This window comes from Fringilla coelebs (genome assembly GCF_963513975.1).
Source record: "Fringilla coelebs genome assembly, chromosome: 10".
In the NCBI taxonomy this organism is placed as follows: domain Eukaryota; kingdom Metazoa; phylum Chordata; class Aves; order Passeriformes; family Fringillidae; genus Fringilla; species Fringilla coelebs.
Genome location: NC_140036.1, coordinates 18,929,690 through 18,941,956, shown reverse-complemented (window position 1 = coordinate 18,941,956; position 12,267 = coordinate 18,929,690). Strand labels below are relative to the sequence as shown.

General features: G+C 42.0%; 1 protein-coding gene across 1 annotated transcript; it reads left to right on the top strand.

The window, feature by feature from the left end:
* The first annotated feature begins 2,317 nt into the window (after window positions 1-2,317).
* On the top strand, window positions 2,318-11,896 carry ACTL6A (actin like 6A). Its single transcript, XM_084211980.1, has 14 exons — window positions 2,318-2,512; window positions 3,304-3,380; window positions 3,574-3,748; window positions 4,103-4,203; window positions 5,456-5,553; window positions 6,242-6,336; window positions 6,558-6,664; window positions 6,750-6,839; window positions 7,029-7,090; window positions 7,415-7,529; window positions 7,878-7,958; window positions 8,853-8,948; window positions 9,951-10,037; window positions 10,620-11,896. Exons 1-14 carry the CDS (start codon window positions 2,488-2,490, stop codon window positions 10,698-10,700), a joined length of 1,290 nt encoding a protein of 429 aa, XP_084068106.1. The 5' UTR covers window positions 2,318-2,487; the 3' UTR covers window positions 10,701-11,896.
* Window positions 11,897-12,267: the final 371 nt, after the last annotated feature.

Genomic DNA, 12,267 nt, shown 5'->3' with positions numbered 1-12,267 from the left:
TGGCTTTATGATGTATAGTTAATTAAACAGCAGGATTTATCTTTCTAATGCTATATGTTGCAGTTGTATTGTCCTATAAATGATAAAATAATTTCTTAATTGCATGATAAAATTAAGGCGTTTATTCCTTAAATAAACAGACACTCAAACTGTGTGTCAAACTAAATTCCTTGCCCTTGAGAGTTAGCAAATCAAATCATCTCCTTGTACTGTCATAATTGTGGTTATAAAACCCATCTCAAGTGGTTGTCCCTTGAAACTGTTGGATTTTACTACTTTTCCTATGTTTTGACACCCATTCCCTTAAAGGGGGATTGCTGTTCACCAGCCCAATGTTAACTGCAGCATCTTAGGAGCTGCAGTACAAACACACACTTCTAGGCTTCTTTTCCTCTTCACCAGCATGAAGTTTGCTGAGATTTGTAGTGATTTGTTAAATTCTCTACAGCTTTACCAAGCTAATTTATTCAGCTTCCAGAACAAAACTACTGGGTACACCAAATGTGTACCACCCTGATTAAATTCAGTGTAAGTAGGGAGGTATAACTGAAACTAAGTCACAGGTTAGGAAAAAACATTAAAGTTTTGTAGGAAGTTCTGAACTCCCTATCCAAGTAAGACACAGCAAGCTCACACAATTAATTTTTGTTTTACGGTGAAAATAGAAGAAATACTTCTTTTTATCATTTATAGTCCAATAATTAGGTGCTATTAAGACTGCTTATTATGCTATCCAAAACTTTATAGTCAAACGTAAATGTAAGAAGTAAAATATTCTATTAAGCAGGCTAAATCTAATCACTTGAAGATCCTTGCTACAGTATTACAAAAATAAGCTACATATCTTAGGTAAACTTTAAAAGAACACACAGCTTCCCATCCCCTCCAACAACACCCACCTCACATAAAAATTCAAAAACATGCACACCAGGAACACTTGGTCTTTAAGCTAATTCCCTTGTTCTCCAGTTAAAATTTTAGTCTTCTCTAATGCTAACTGCTGGTTAGGCCTAAGGTCTTTCTTTGGTTTTCTTTAATTCCTGCAGCTTTATAGTTACCCATCTCTGGCTGTCCTGGCTGAACACCAGGTTTGGCTGAGCGCTCCGGCACCAAACAAGGCGATGTGAAATCCTAACTACAAGTTCAGCTGTAAAACTGGCAGCTGAACTGCCCAGCTTCGAGCCACACCAGCCCTGGGGACCAAGGGCTCTGCCCCAAGCAAGAAAGGAACCACACGAGGCAGGGCCATCAAGATAGGCTTCAAAAACTTTTTATTCTCAGGGGAAGAGCCCAACAGGGCACTGACAGCAGCAGTGGAATCACAGAATCAGTTAGGTTAGAAAAGATCTCTGAGATCATCGAGCCCAACCTGTGCCTGGCACAGTTTGAGATTACATCCTCTGGTCCTGCCACTGGCTGTGCAGGAGAAGGGGCTGATCCCACCAGGTTACAGCCTCCCGTCAGGTGGAATTGGGGAGGGCCCAGGAACAGCGGCTCCTTTCCACACTGCTGATGCTCTGGAGTCATCCCACTCCTCATGTGGCAGCAAGTTCACCCTGAGAGCCCTCAGGATTCACAAGCCACCTCTCCTCACTCCAGTAAACCCGGCAGCCTTCCCCATATCCAGTTCTGGGCTCAATACAAGAGGACAGGGAGCTCCTGGGGCCGCTTAGCGGAGGATGATGAAAGGACTGGAGTGTTTCATGAGGAGAAGCTGAGGGAGCAGAGCCTCTTCAGCCTCGGGAGGAGGTGATCTCAACAATGCTGGCAGGGAGGTGTCAGAGGATGGATCAGGCCCTTCTCAGGTGGTGCTGAGCAACAGAACAAGAGACAACGGGCAGAAACTGAACAGGAAGTTCCCCCTGAACATGAGAGAGAACTTTCCTGTGCAATGACCGCTCACTAGAACGGATTACCCATAGAAGATGTGGAGTCGCCCTTACTGGAGATACCCCAGAACCCTCTGGAGGCAATCCTGCGCCACGTGCTCTGGGACGACCCTGCTGGCGCTGGGAAGTGCGACCAGATGATCCACTGTGGTCCTTTCCCGCCTGAACCACTCTGTGACTCCCCTCACGGTCCGCTGCTCACCTGCCCTGCTCCTCTCACCCCCCGCCTCCTCTGCCCTCTCCCGGTCCCCTCCCGCCGCCGCTCCCCTCACACCGCCCCCCCGCCCTGCACTCCCTCGCCTGCCCGCCCTCCGCGTCCGGCTTCAGGATTGGCTGTCCGCGGCAACGCCCCGCCTCCCGCCGGTCGGGATTGGCCGGTTCTGCCCGCGCGGCGCTGCCATTGGCGGGCGGGCGACGGCGCTGCGGGTCGGGCCGCGCCGCGGGCGGGGAGCGTGGCCGGGGCGCTTTTGTTGCTGGGTCGGCGGCGAGAGGAGCGGGCGGGGAGCGCGGGGCCCGCGGACACCGGGGCAGGCGGGGAGCGGGGCCGGGCGGCGCGGCGCGGGCACGGCGGACGGCGGGGCCGGGCCCAGCGGCAGCCATGAGCGGCGGCGTGTACGGGGGAGGTGAGTCCGGCGCCGCCCTCCCCTCCCCCGCCCCGCGAGGCGGCGCGTGCGGCCCCGGCGGGCGCTTCCCGCCTCCCTCAGCCCGGCCCGGCGCTGCCGCGGCCCCTCCGTGTCCCACGCGTGAGGAGGAGGAGGAGGAGGAGGCGGCGGCGGGCCTTGTTTGTGTTGTTTATGTCCTTAGCGGCCCCGAGGTGCCTCCGCCGGGGACCGCTCGCTCCGCGGCCTTGGGCAGGATCCGCCGTACCAAGGTCCGGAGAAGATCCCCGCACTTTGGGAGCCGGGTGTGGTTCCCCCGAGCCCCTGTGCGCACCCCCTGTGACAACCGATCGTTTGCGACAGGTCTCCTTTAGGATGTGCATAGATCAGCAAGGATCGGGCCCGTAGGGATGGACACTCTAACCCCTTCCCTCACACAGTTGATGTTTTCAGTCCCACCTTCCTCATCCTCATCACCCGCGGGCTCTGGGCTCGCCTGGCTTCGTGTGGCTGTTAAGTTAGAACTTCTTGGAAGTTTTATCTTGCGATCCGTTTAGCTGCTACTACGTTTTCCCTCTTCTACTAAAATTCTCTTCTTACGCCAAGCGGAGGGATTGCAATGCCCCAGTTAAAGCCTGTCTGCAGTTTTCCATTAGCTCTGATAGTGAGAGTTCTGAATAGAGAAGTTTGTCCTTACTTTGTAAAAGATTCCTTGATGTCCTTGTCCTGCTTTCCCATTAAAGCAGGCAGTAGGCAGGGAAAGGTCAGGGTTGTGGAAGAGTGTAATAACCATTCTTTATTAACCATCTTTTCAGATGAAGTTGGGGCTCTGGTTTTTGACATTGGCTCGTACACAGTGAGAGCAGGCTATGCAGGCGAGGACTGCCCAAAGGTGAGAGAATCTGTGCCTCGATGGAAATTCAACATGAATTTATGCCTTAGGTCTTCTTTATGAGTTACAACCCTTCCGAATACATTGGGGTTTGTTCTGACTATTGCATAAAGAAACTTCTGAATTTATGAGAAAAACACCAACTTGCAGATCATTACTAATCCTTATGTGCTGCTTGCCTCTTGCCTTGCAGGTGGATTTTCCAACAGCCATTGGTGTGGTGCTAGAAAGGGACAATGGCAGCACTCTGATGGAGATAGATGGTGACAAAGGCAAACAAGGGGGCCCAACTTACTACATTGACACTAATGCCCTGAGAGTTCCAAGGGAGAATATGGAAGCCATTTCACCTTTAAAAAATGGAATGAGTATGGTGCTCTTGTCTTTTTCTACCTGATTTGAAAAAAATAGCAGGAAGTTATGTTCGTGTTGACAGATGTTATGTACAGCAGCAGAAGCTGTAAGAACAGATTTCTGCTTTACAAACTGCATGGAGATGTGGTTGGTTTTCAGTGCTAGTGGTTTTCAGCATATTTTTTGAAGTAATGGTGGTTGTGGAGGAAGAGAATTCTGCAGATCCGTTAGAGGAGGTGTGTGTCTGCTGAGGACAGCTTTTCACTGAAGAGCTCTGTGCAAAAAATTGAATTGGAAAGCCTTTATGTGTTTATGAAATGAAACAAAACTTAGAAGTAACTAACCTGTTTGTCTCAATGTTATTATAGTTGAAGACTGGGATAGTTTCCAGGCAATTTTGGATCACACTTACAAGATGCATATTAAATCTGAAGCAAGTTTGCATCCTGTCCTTATGTCTGAAGCACCAGTGAGTAAAAGCAGCTGTGCATTTTGATAAATCTTTTTGCTAACTCTTCAAATATTAGTCCTGGATAAGTCTGACAATGGTGACAAGTGCTAAAACTTAGCTACAGAAATGACAATTTTAAAATACTTGGATAGCTTCTGGAAAATGTCTAAAAAACCCTTAGTTTGAAATAGCTCGTTTGAGTTGTATTAGAAAGTATTTACAATATGCTATTGTTTTCACTTACTGAAAAGAAGCCAAAAGTTAAAAAAAGAATTTTTACTGCCTAGAACAAAAAAAAAAAAAAAAAAGATGTTCGGATGTCTTATATATTAAGTCACACTTAATAAAATGCCATAAAAAAATCTTGCTTCATTCGGCTTTACAAGTAATATTAAGTGACACAGAATAATATTTGTAATGGAGAAGTTTTAATTTTTCTGTCTTTGTTCCTGTAAGTTGTCCTGTAAGGCAGCTGAAGTGGATGAATACAAATTTCTGGGAAAATCTGGGCAAGGTTTCTCTCATTTTAAAATGCTCAGCATTTGAAGGCAGATCTTAAAGTCAGAGTAGAAAAGGTAGACAAGCCATACACAAGTGATGCCTTTATGTAAAAAAACCTTGAAAAGGTTTTTTGTGAATTTCATTGTTCCCTTGTGTTGAATCACAGCTTGTGGAGTGTAGATGAGTTTGCAGTGGCTGTTTGATGGCTCAGTGGGTGTCTGAATAGAGACATTCCCATTGAAATTCTCCTTAAAAACCTCATCTTACTTTGTTGTATTGGCTTGGAAAAAACTTCACATTTTCAGTAATGTGCTGAATATTTGAGATATATCCTGGCTTAATCACAATTGCAGTAGAGCTGTAGAAAGGTACTTTGGGAACTGGAAAGTCTGGATTTATTTTTCTTCCCACTGGGCAAGTTCCTTCACGTATCTTCCCCCTTGTAAAAGGCAGGGTGCTTGCTTTAGAGAGTTCTTTGGGAACCTGACACTGAAAGAGCTGCAGAAGTGTAAAGAAATGTATTGTACCATGAAAGGTGTGTAGCACTTTTGTGTGATAGATAAACATTGATGTATTGTAGTATACATGGAATAAAAATCGTTCTAAAGAAATAAATTACTAGAAATTCATTTATGTAGAATTTTGGTATGATTGGAAACTGTGGCTGCAGTTTTTCTAATAACTTCTTTATTGTGTTAGCAATCTATTAGTGTGCAAACACAGCTTCCTTTTGGTCACTTCCTTGTGGTTTGTGTTTATTATTTTTTAGTGGAATACCAGGGCAAAGCGTGAGAAACTGACGGAATTGATGTTTGAACACTACAACATCCCAGCCTTTTTCTTGTGTAAAACTGCTGTTCTGACAGCGTATCCTTTGAAATGTTTCTCACTGCATGGTTTTATTTTCCTCCCCCCAGGAAATTATGGTAAATGTTTTCCAGGCAATTCCAAGTATAACAGCATGCCTAACTTTCTTAAAATTGATTTTTTCCATAAACATCCAGGGAGGAAGTAAACAAATGCATTTTCTGAACTGTAAGGCATTAGAGCTCATTTTTGAAGTTCTTGAAATCTGATTCTGTCCTTGAGGTCAAAGTCTTTTTTTTTTATTATGTTTTTTTTCCATTGTATACTATGGATAAGAATATTACAGACCTGAAATGATGATGTCCGCATTACTAAATACGGTAATTGGAGTTTGACATTTACATTGCCTTAAGAAGAATATTTGTAATTATTTTAACTAATAATGTGTTTCTAGCTTCGAGTCTGAATGAATTGGATGTACTTAGAGCTTGCTGCATAGTAGTGGCATGAAGTCTCACCCTTGTGCCTCCAAAGCCTGAGTTAGTTCACAGATGGAAGTTAAATGCTGCTTTCTCTATGAGACTCTGCGCTTCACAGAAAGATGGTACACGCTGGAAAATGACAAGTGCCTTTGTAGAGGCAAGGAATAACATGTTGGAGTCGTCATTCCTAGTTATGATTTAATTGTATGGCAGCACTTTTTTTCTAAAGTGTAAATGACAATGTTTTCCTTAATCACTTTGACTAGTTTTGCTAACGGGAGATCTACAGGTCTCATCTTGGATAGTGGAGCAACACACACCACTGCTATTCCAGTGCATGATGGATATGTACTTCAGCAAGGTATAAACTTTCATGGATAACAGCACTGCAGTATCAAGTGATCAGAGTGATTTCTGCTTGCACAGTTTTGTTACTACTTTTACATCTGTGTGCCACCTTTAAAAGGAAAAAAAACCCAGTAGTGTTCACTGACAAATAGTTGGGAGAGCCTGTTCATGATTTGGATACTTTCCAGGTTAGTTGTTTTGTTTTTTATTTTGGATCCCCTCTTTGCCTTCTAGGTATTGTAAAATCACCACTTGCAGGAGACTTTATCACTATGCAGTGCCGGGAGTTGTTTCAGGAAATGAATGTAGAGATAATTCCTCCATATATGATTGCTTCAAAGGTGGGAAAATAACTTTATTTAGTAAGCGATGTCTTGGGGAGATGCTTAAATGTTTACCTGATGACGTTGTACCCTACAATCTCAGGAGGCAGTTCGTGAGGGGTCGCCAGCAAATTGGAAGAGAAAAGAGAAGTTGCCCCAGGTCACCAGGTCTTGGCACAACTACATGTGTAATGTAAGTAGGTCATTCCTCCTGCTCTCACCTCCCCAGAGTGTTCCATAAATAAGTTTTGTTTGCAAGTATATCAGCATTTTCTCTTGAAGAATGAGAAAAATCTTTGTGAAAAGTTAGTACCAATTCTATAAATTCTAAAAAACTGAAGGTTAAAATTCATATAAATTCATGTTATTTTTAACTCCACAGTGTGTCATTCAGGACTTCCAGGCTTCTGTCCTCCAAGTGTCAGATTCAACCTATGATGAACAGTATGTTACTTTCTTCTTTCTTGTGAAATCAGTTACCAGTTGTGTGTGTGGTGCTCAGCCTGTTCACTGCTGTTGGCTGGTTTTGTTATGGAAGAAGGTTTTATCTAAAAATGGATGATTTATGAAAGTAGGAGTACTGCATATATCCAGGTGATAGTTTTTTGTTGAATATTCCAAGCTGAGATCATAATAAATATTATTGGAAGTGTTAGTCTTATAAATCGCAGTATTCCCATTGGAACTGTGGTTTATAACACTGCTTAGATAATTTGACATCCTGTTTAGAGAGTGCTTTAATGTGTTCCTTTCTGTCTGATGCTCCAGGGTGGCAGCACAGATGCCAACAGTTCATTACGAGTTCCCCAATGGTTACAACTGTGACTTCGGTGCTGAGCGTCTGAAAATTCCCGAGGGATTGTTTGACCCTTCCAATGTAAAGGTAAAACCACTGTGATAGCTGTGATTGGAAGGCTCTGCATGACGAGGCTATCACATGGCTTTCTTTTGTATAACATTTTTAATCTTGTGATTTGGATGTATTTGCACTGTGGGGTTCTCCTGGGGGTAGAATTTGCCTGTCTTGGATTATGGCTGGGGAAGGGAAGGATGAAATGTTCAAATTCAGTGGTGATGAGCTGACTCGAAAAATAAGAATATTTTTGTTCCTTCCCTAACAAAATGCTTAGCTCCCTCTCCAGTAGCACTTGTAAAATTCAGCTCCTTCAGTGCTTTTCTATGCCTTGCTCTCTTGAAGCAGTGATGTGTAGATTGCTAATTTTCCCTGCAGGGTTTATCTGGTAACACGATGCTGGGTGTGAGCCACGTTGTCACAACAAGCGTTGGAATGTGTGATATAGATATCAGGCCGGTAAGTGCTACTCAGGCAGGCAGTATTTTAAGGAATACATATTTCTGTGCCAATACGTGTTTTTAGGACTAGAACAGTAAGAGTGAAGAGATTTCCTAGGATAATGATAAATATGTTAGAATAATTCTGTAAGTATTACGTATTTCTATATAGGGATATGTACCATTAGTGTTTTCTCTTACAAAATGCTAAATCAGGACCTTTTACTTACTGTTTCTACCCGTATTTAAAAATCTGATGCACAGATTTTGTGGCTGGCACTGCATAATTTGGATTGGACTGGCTTCAGATAAGCATTTATGTTTCTAACTTGGAGTGTTATCTTCAGGTTTTTAGGCATCGTTATCTTTAGAATGTACATGGAATTTATAAAAAGGAGAACTTGTAAAGGGAAACATTATTTTTAAAATTAATGCGCTGTCTTTCTCAGGTGTCAGTTTGATACAGATTGCATGAGTTCTTTCAACGATTTTTTTCTGTTAACCAGTGTGTGAAGAGGGCTTAGTGGGCTGGGCCATGGTGTGTGAGATAGAAAACTGCTGCAGGGCTGTGGGGTTTTCTTTTGAGGTTGCATTTTGCTGTAAAAAACTCAACAATTTGGATACAGGGGAGATCTGCAGGTTGAGGGTTCTTCATAGTAGAAATTGTTCAGAAATTCATGTGGAACATAGGGCTTCTGCCTTCCTTTTGTAGTTTAATATTAAGCTGCCTTGCAATATTTTTAAGTGATTAAATAATAAATTGAATTGGGAGAGGTAATACTGTTGGCATCAAGTGATGTATTCTTGTTGTTGACTATACATATTCATGCCACCCCTCTCTATTGTGAGAAAAAGCTGTTTTCAGAATGATTTCCAAGGTAAAGCTCTAGGTTTGTTTTTTTTCTCTTTTTAGGGTCTCTATGGCAGTGTGATTGTAGCAGGAGGAAACACCCTAATACAGAGTTTCACAGACAGATTGAACAGGGAGCTGTCTCAGAAAACCCCACCGGTAAAACAACTCTTTCCATTACTGCATTGAGTACTTAACATTTTACTTTTCTGCCATATAAGTACACAAGGATATTGTGGCTTTGATATTTTTAGGAACCTGACAGCTGAATAGATTTCTGCAGGGTTAAGAAGCCTCCCTCTCTAAAGAAAAGAAAGAATTCTTGAAGAGTTTCATGCAGAATAAACTCCAATATTCCTTGAGTATTTTACTGCTCCACTCTTGCTTTCAGATTGTGATCCTAAGTTCTGTAATTGTCCCCAAGCAACAGCCAGTATTTCTCTTGATGGTCTTTCTTTTGAAGCGTTGCTGACTGACTTGAGGCACATTCAGTCATTCTGCCTGAGGTCACTTTGTTGTGGCAATTGTTTTTCCTTGATTCTGCAGACAACCTAAATCACTGGGTTTTGTCTATGAGTAACATACTTACATATTTTTAATCACTTGAAGAAAGTATTGATACCTGCATCTGAGAGTAGATACAGATTATGATACTTCCTGAATTTTACTATTCAAGCAAAAATGTTCTGCTTGGGACAACTCTGTAATGAGGAGTGTTAGAAGAAACTGAGAAATGTATTCACTTATAATAGTTGAGGAGGAGCCCATTGAAATTCAAAGATTTTATTGCTGTAAGGCATTTTGAAAGCAAAAGGAATGACTGGATCCAAATAAGATTAGATGACTTAAGTCTAGCAATATAAGTTATTTTAGTCCCAGTGCAGTGTTGGAGATGACACTATTCACTGTGATATTATTACTCTCCATGTGCCCCATTCCTTGCCTTAACCATTTGCTGTTTGGAGACAAGGTAAAAACTGTATTTCCTGTTCCACTGTGGTTTTTTGAATTGCAAATGCAGGGCAGATGAGCAGTATTGCAGATGTACTAAAATGGACCTTTTTCAGCTGCATATTGGTATAGACAGCAGGTTCCTTGTGCTGCTTGTCCCTAAAGGTCACCAGCTCACATTTGTGTGACATTTGCTCCTTTTCTGTGCAGAGCATGCGCCTGAAGTTGATAGCTAACAACACCACTGTGGAGCGGAGGTTCAGCTCGTGGATTGGGGGCTCCATTTTGGCTTCTTTGGTTAGTAAACCTGTGTTACTGTGCTCAACAGCACTGCCACCCAGACATCTGAGTGCCCAGAAGTGTGCATTGCAGAGTATGTGCTACGTAATCATAATCTTGGCTATCCTCATGGTAAGGGGAAGAGAATCTGTTTTAAAAAGAGGTGTGAGTGTTTCCAGTGACAACTTATCCTGCCATGTTCTCCCATTTTTAATGGCAAGGTAAACCTTGAAATACATGCACTTTCTCTAGACTGTATCTAGTAGACCATGAAAGTAGCAAACCTGTTTCCACATCATGTTCCTGAGGTTAATTCTACAAGTTACTGAGCACTGAAATGCTTTTTGGGGGTTAATTTATCATCATGGAAAAGGGAGACTGGAATCAGCATTTGGTGCTGCACTTCCTGTCTTGAGTTTAATCCCTTAGCGATAAAACTCAAGGAAGAGACAGTTAAGCAGGTCAAGTCCTAATACTTAATTTACTGTAAGGACTTGCTTGTTTTCCCTCTTAGGAAAAGCTAATCATATTTCAATTAACCATCATTTGTGTTCTGATATTTTTTTATTGTGTGTTGTTTTTGTTTCTTTATTTTTGTAGGGTACTTTCCAGCAGATGTGGATTTCTAAACAAGAATATGAAGAAGGAGGGAAACAGTGTGTAGAAAGAAAATGTCCTTAGACCTCTTTACTGTGAAAACTGCTGCCTGCTCGGTGCTCCTTCTGTTTTATAGCTTTAGCATACTCAGGAATGGGATGGACTCCTTTTTGTAGGAAGTTTATATTGGGTTTTTTGCATAATTCAAGTTCCATTTTAACAAAGTTAGAAATTTTCAGAGACCTAATTGGTACTATAATAGAAAAAGGATGTTTACGTCCTTTGTAAAGCAATAATTCCTGTAACAAGCATTTTATAATTTTGTATAAATGTCTATTTTCTCTAGTATCTTTTCCTGGGAACAGCTTTACAGGTTAGCTAATAGATAGAGGCATAACCTTGCAAATGCCTGTGCTTATTTATTAATTATTTCTTGTCTAATTTCTTGTCTACTTTCACATACTAGTCTTCCTTGCTGGTACTTTGGCCTTAAATTGCTCTTATTTTTCTCTTAAAAAATAAAATTTGGTCTTTTATATTTGAGCAAGCTTGTGAGTACTTGCAGAGAAAGTTACTCTGCTGTTTTAAGAGTTGAAAGTTTGTATTCAGCAATCTATTTTAGTGTAAACTTTTACTGTATCACAGAAGTGTTACATTCCATGGAGTGAATGTTATATTAAGCACTGGTTTGTTAATTTTTTTATTACGGAGCAGTTTCATTTCAGTAAGCAAGCAATGATTTCCACCTGATGTCTAAGAATGTATTTAATGCCTTTGTGATGTTGGTGAGAAGCAAAACCTGTTGGAGACAGGGAAATTGAGACAAAGAATTGCCTCTCCAAGACTGGGAGCAGAGTCAGAAGCTTTCACTGCGTGGCTTGACCGTGCTGCAGGGAGCCCCAAGTGCTGTGCGCTCACGGCTGGTGTGGCTCCCTCTGTGCCTCCCAGCAGGGTCTGTAAGTGCCTGTGTTTGCAGGGGGAAGGTGCACTCAGGGTCACAGAAATGGGGATGACTTTTTTTCAGCAAGAATTGGCTGTCAAGGCACAGCTCAATGTTGCTTTTAAGCTTAACTTACAATGGTGTGATGATCTGTTTGGGGACACAATGAAGTTTTGCTCCTTATCTCAAAAGCTGTGGAAAACCAAATAGCATTTAACTGATCTAAAAACAAAAAACAGTACTGCTACATTTTTGTATCCTAAAAGATCTTGTGGGTAAATAATTATGAGGCCTCTATTTGAAAAGTTTCACATTACCTCCAAATAATAAAGTAATTTATCAAACCAATCTGCTTTTGTCTTATCATGAGAGTCTTGAGTTGCTCTTTAGACAAAGTTGCTTGATCAGATTTTCAAGCTATTGACAAACCATATTTCTCTTGCAAAATGAGGCAAAGTCACCAGCTCTTGTCATTGTGGAAGAAAAGGACTCAGTCCAGTTTCCATTCAGGTGGAACATGGAACATAACTGAACTGCTAACCTCAGTGCACTGCAGTGGGTGGTGTTTTTAAGCTTTCCTTCTGTGGCATGCGTAAGATTTCATTATGCCAAATCAGCTTTTATCTTCCATTTCTCATAAAAGAATTGCAGTACAGTAGTAATATCCGCTAATATTCTAGCGGCACAGGGACAGCAAAACACTGCTTGAGC

Bases quoted from the DNA above. Each gene is read 5' to 3' on its own strand.
- ACTL6A (XM_084211980.1), top strand. From the start codon at position 2,488: ATGAGCGGCGGCGTGTACGGGGGAG. The intron at 6,665-6,749 runs GTGGGAAAATAA...CTACAATCTCAG, and splicing joins CATATATGATTGCTTCAAAG to GAGGCAGTTCGTGAGGGGTC. The intron at 10,038-10,619 runs GTTAGTAAACCT...TTATTTTTGTAG, and splicing joins GCTCCATTTTGGCTTCTTTG to GGTACTTTCCAGCAGATGTG.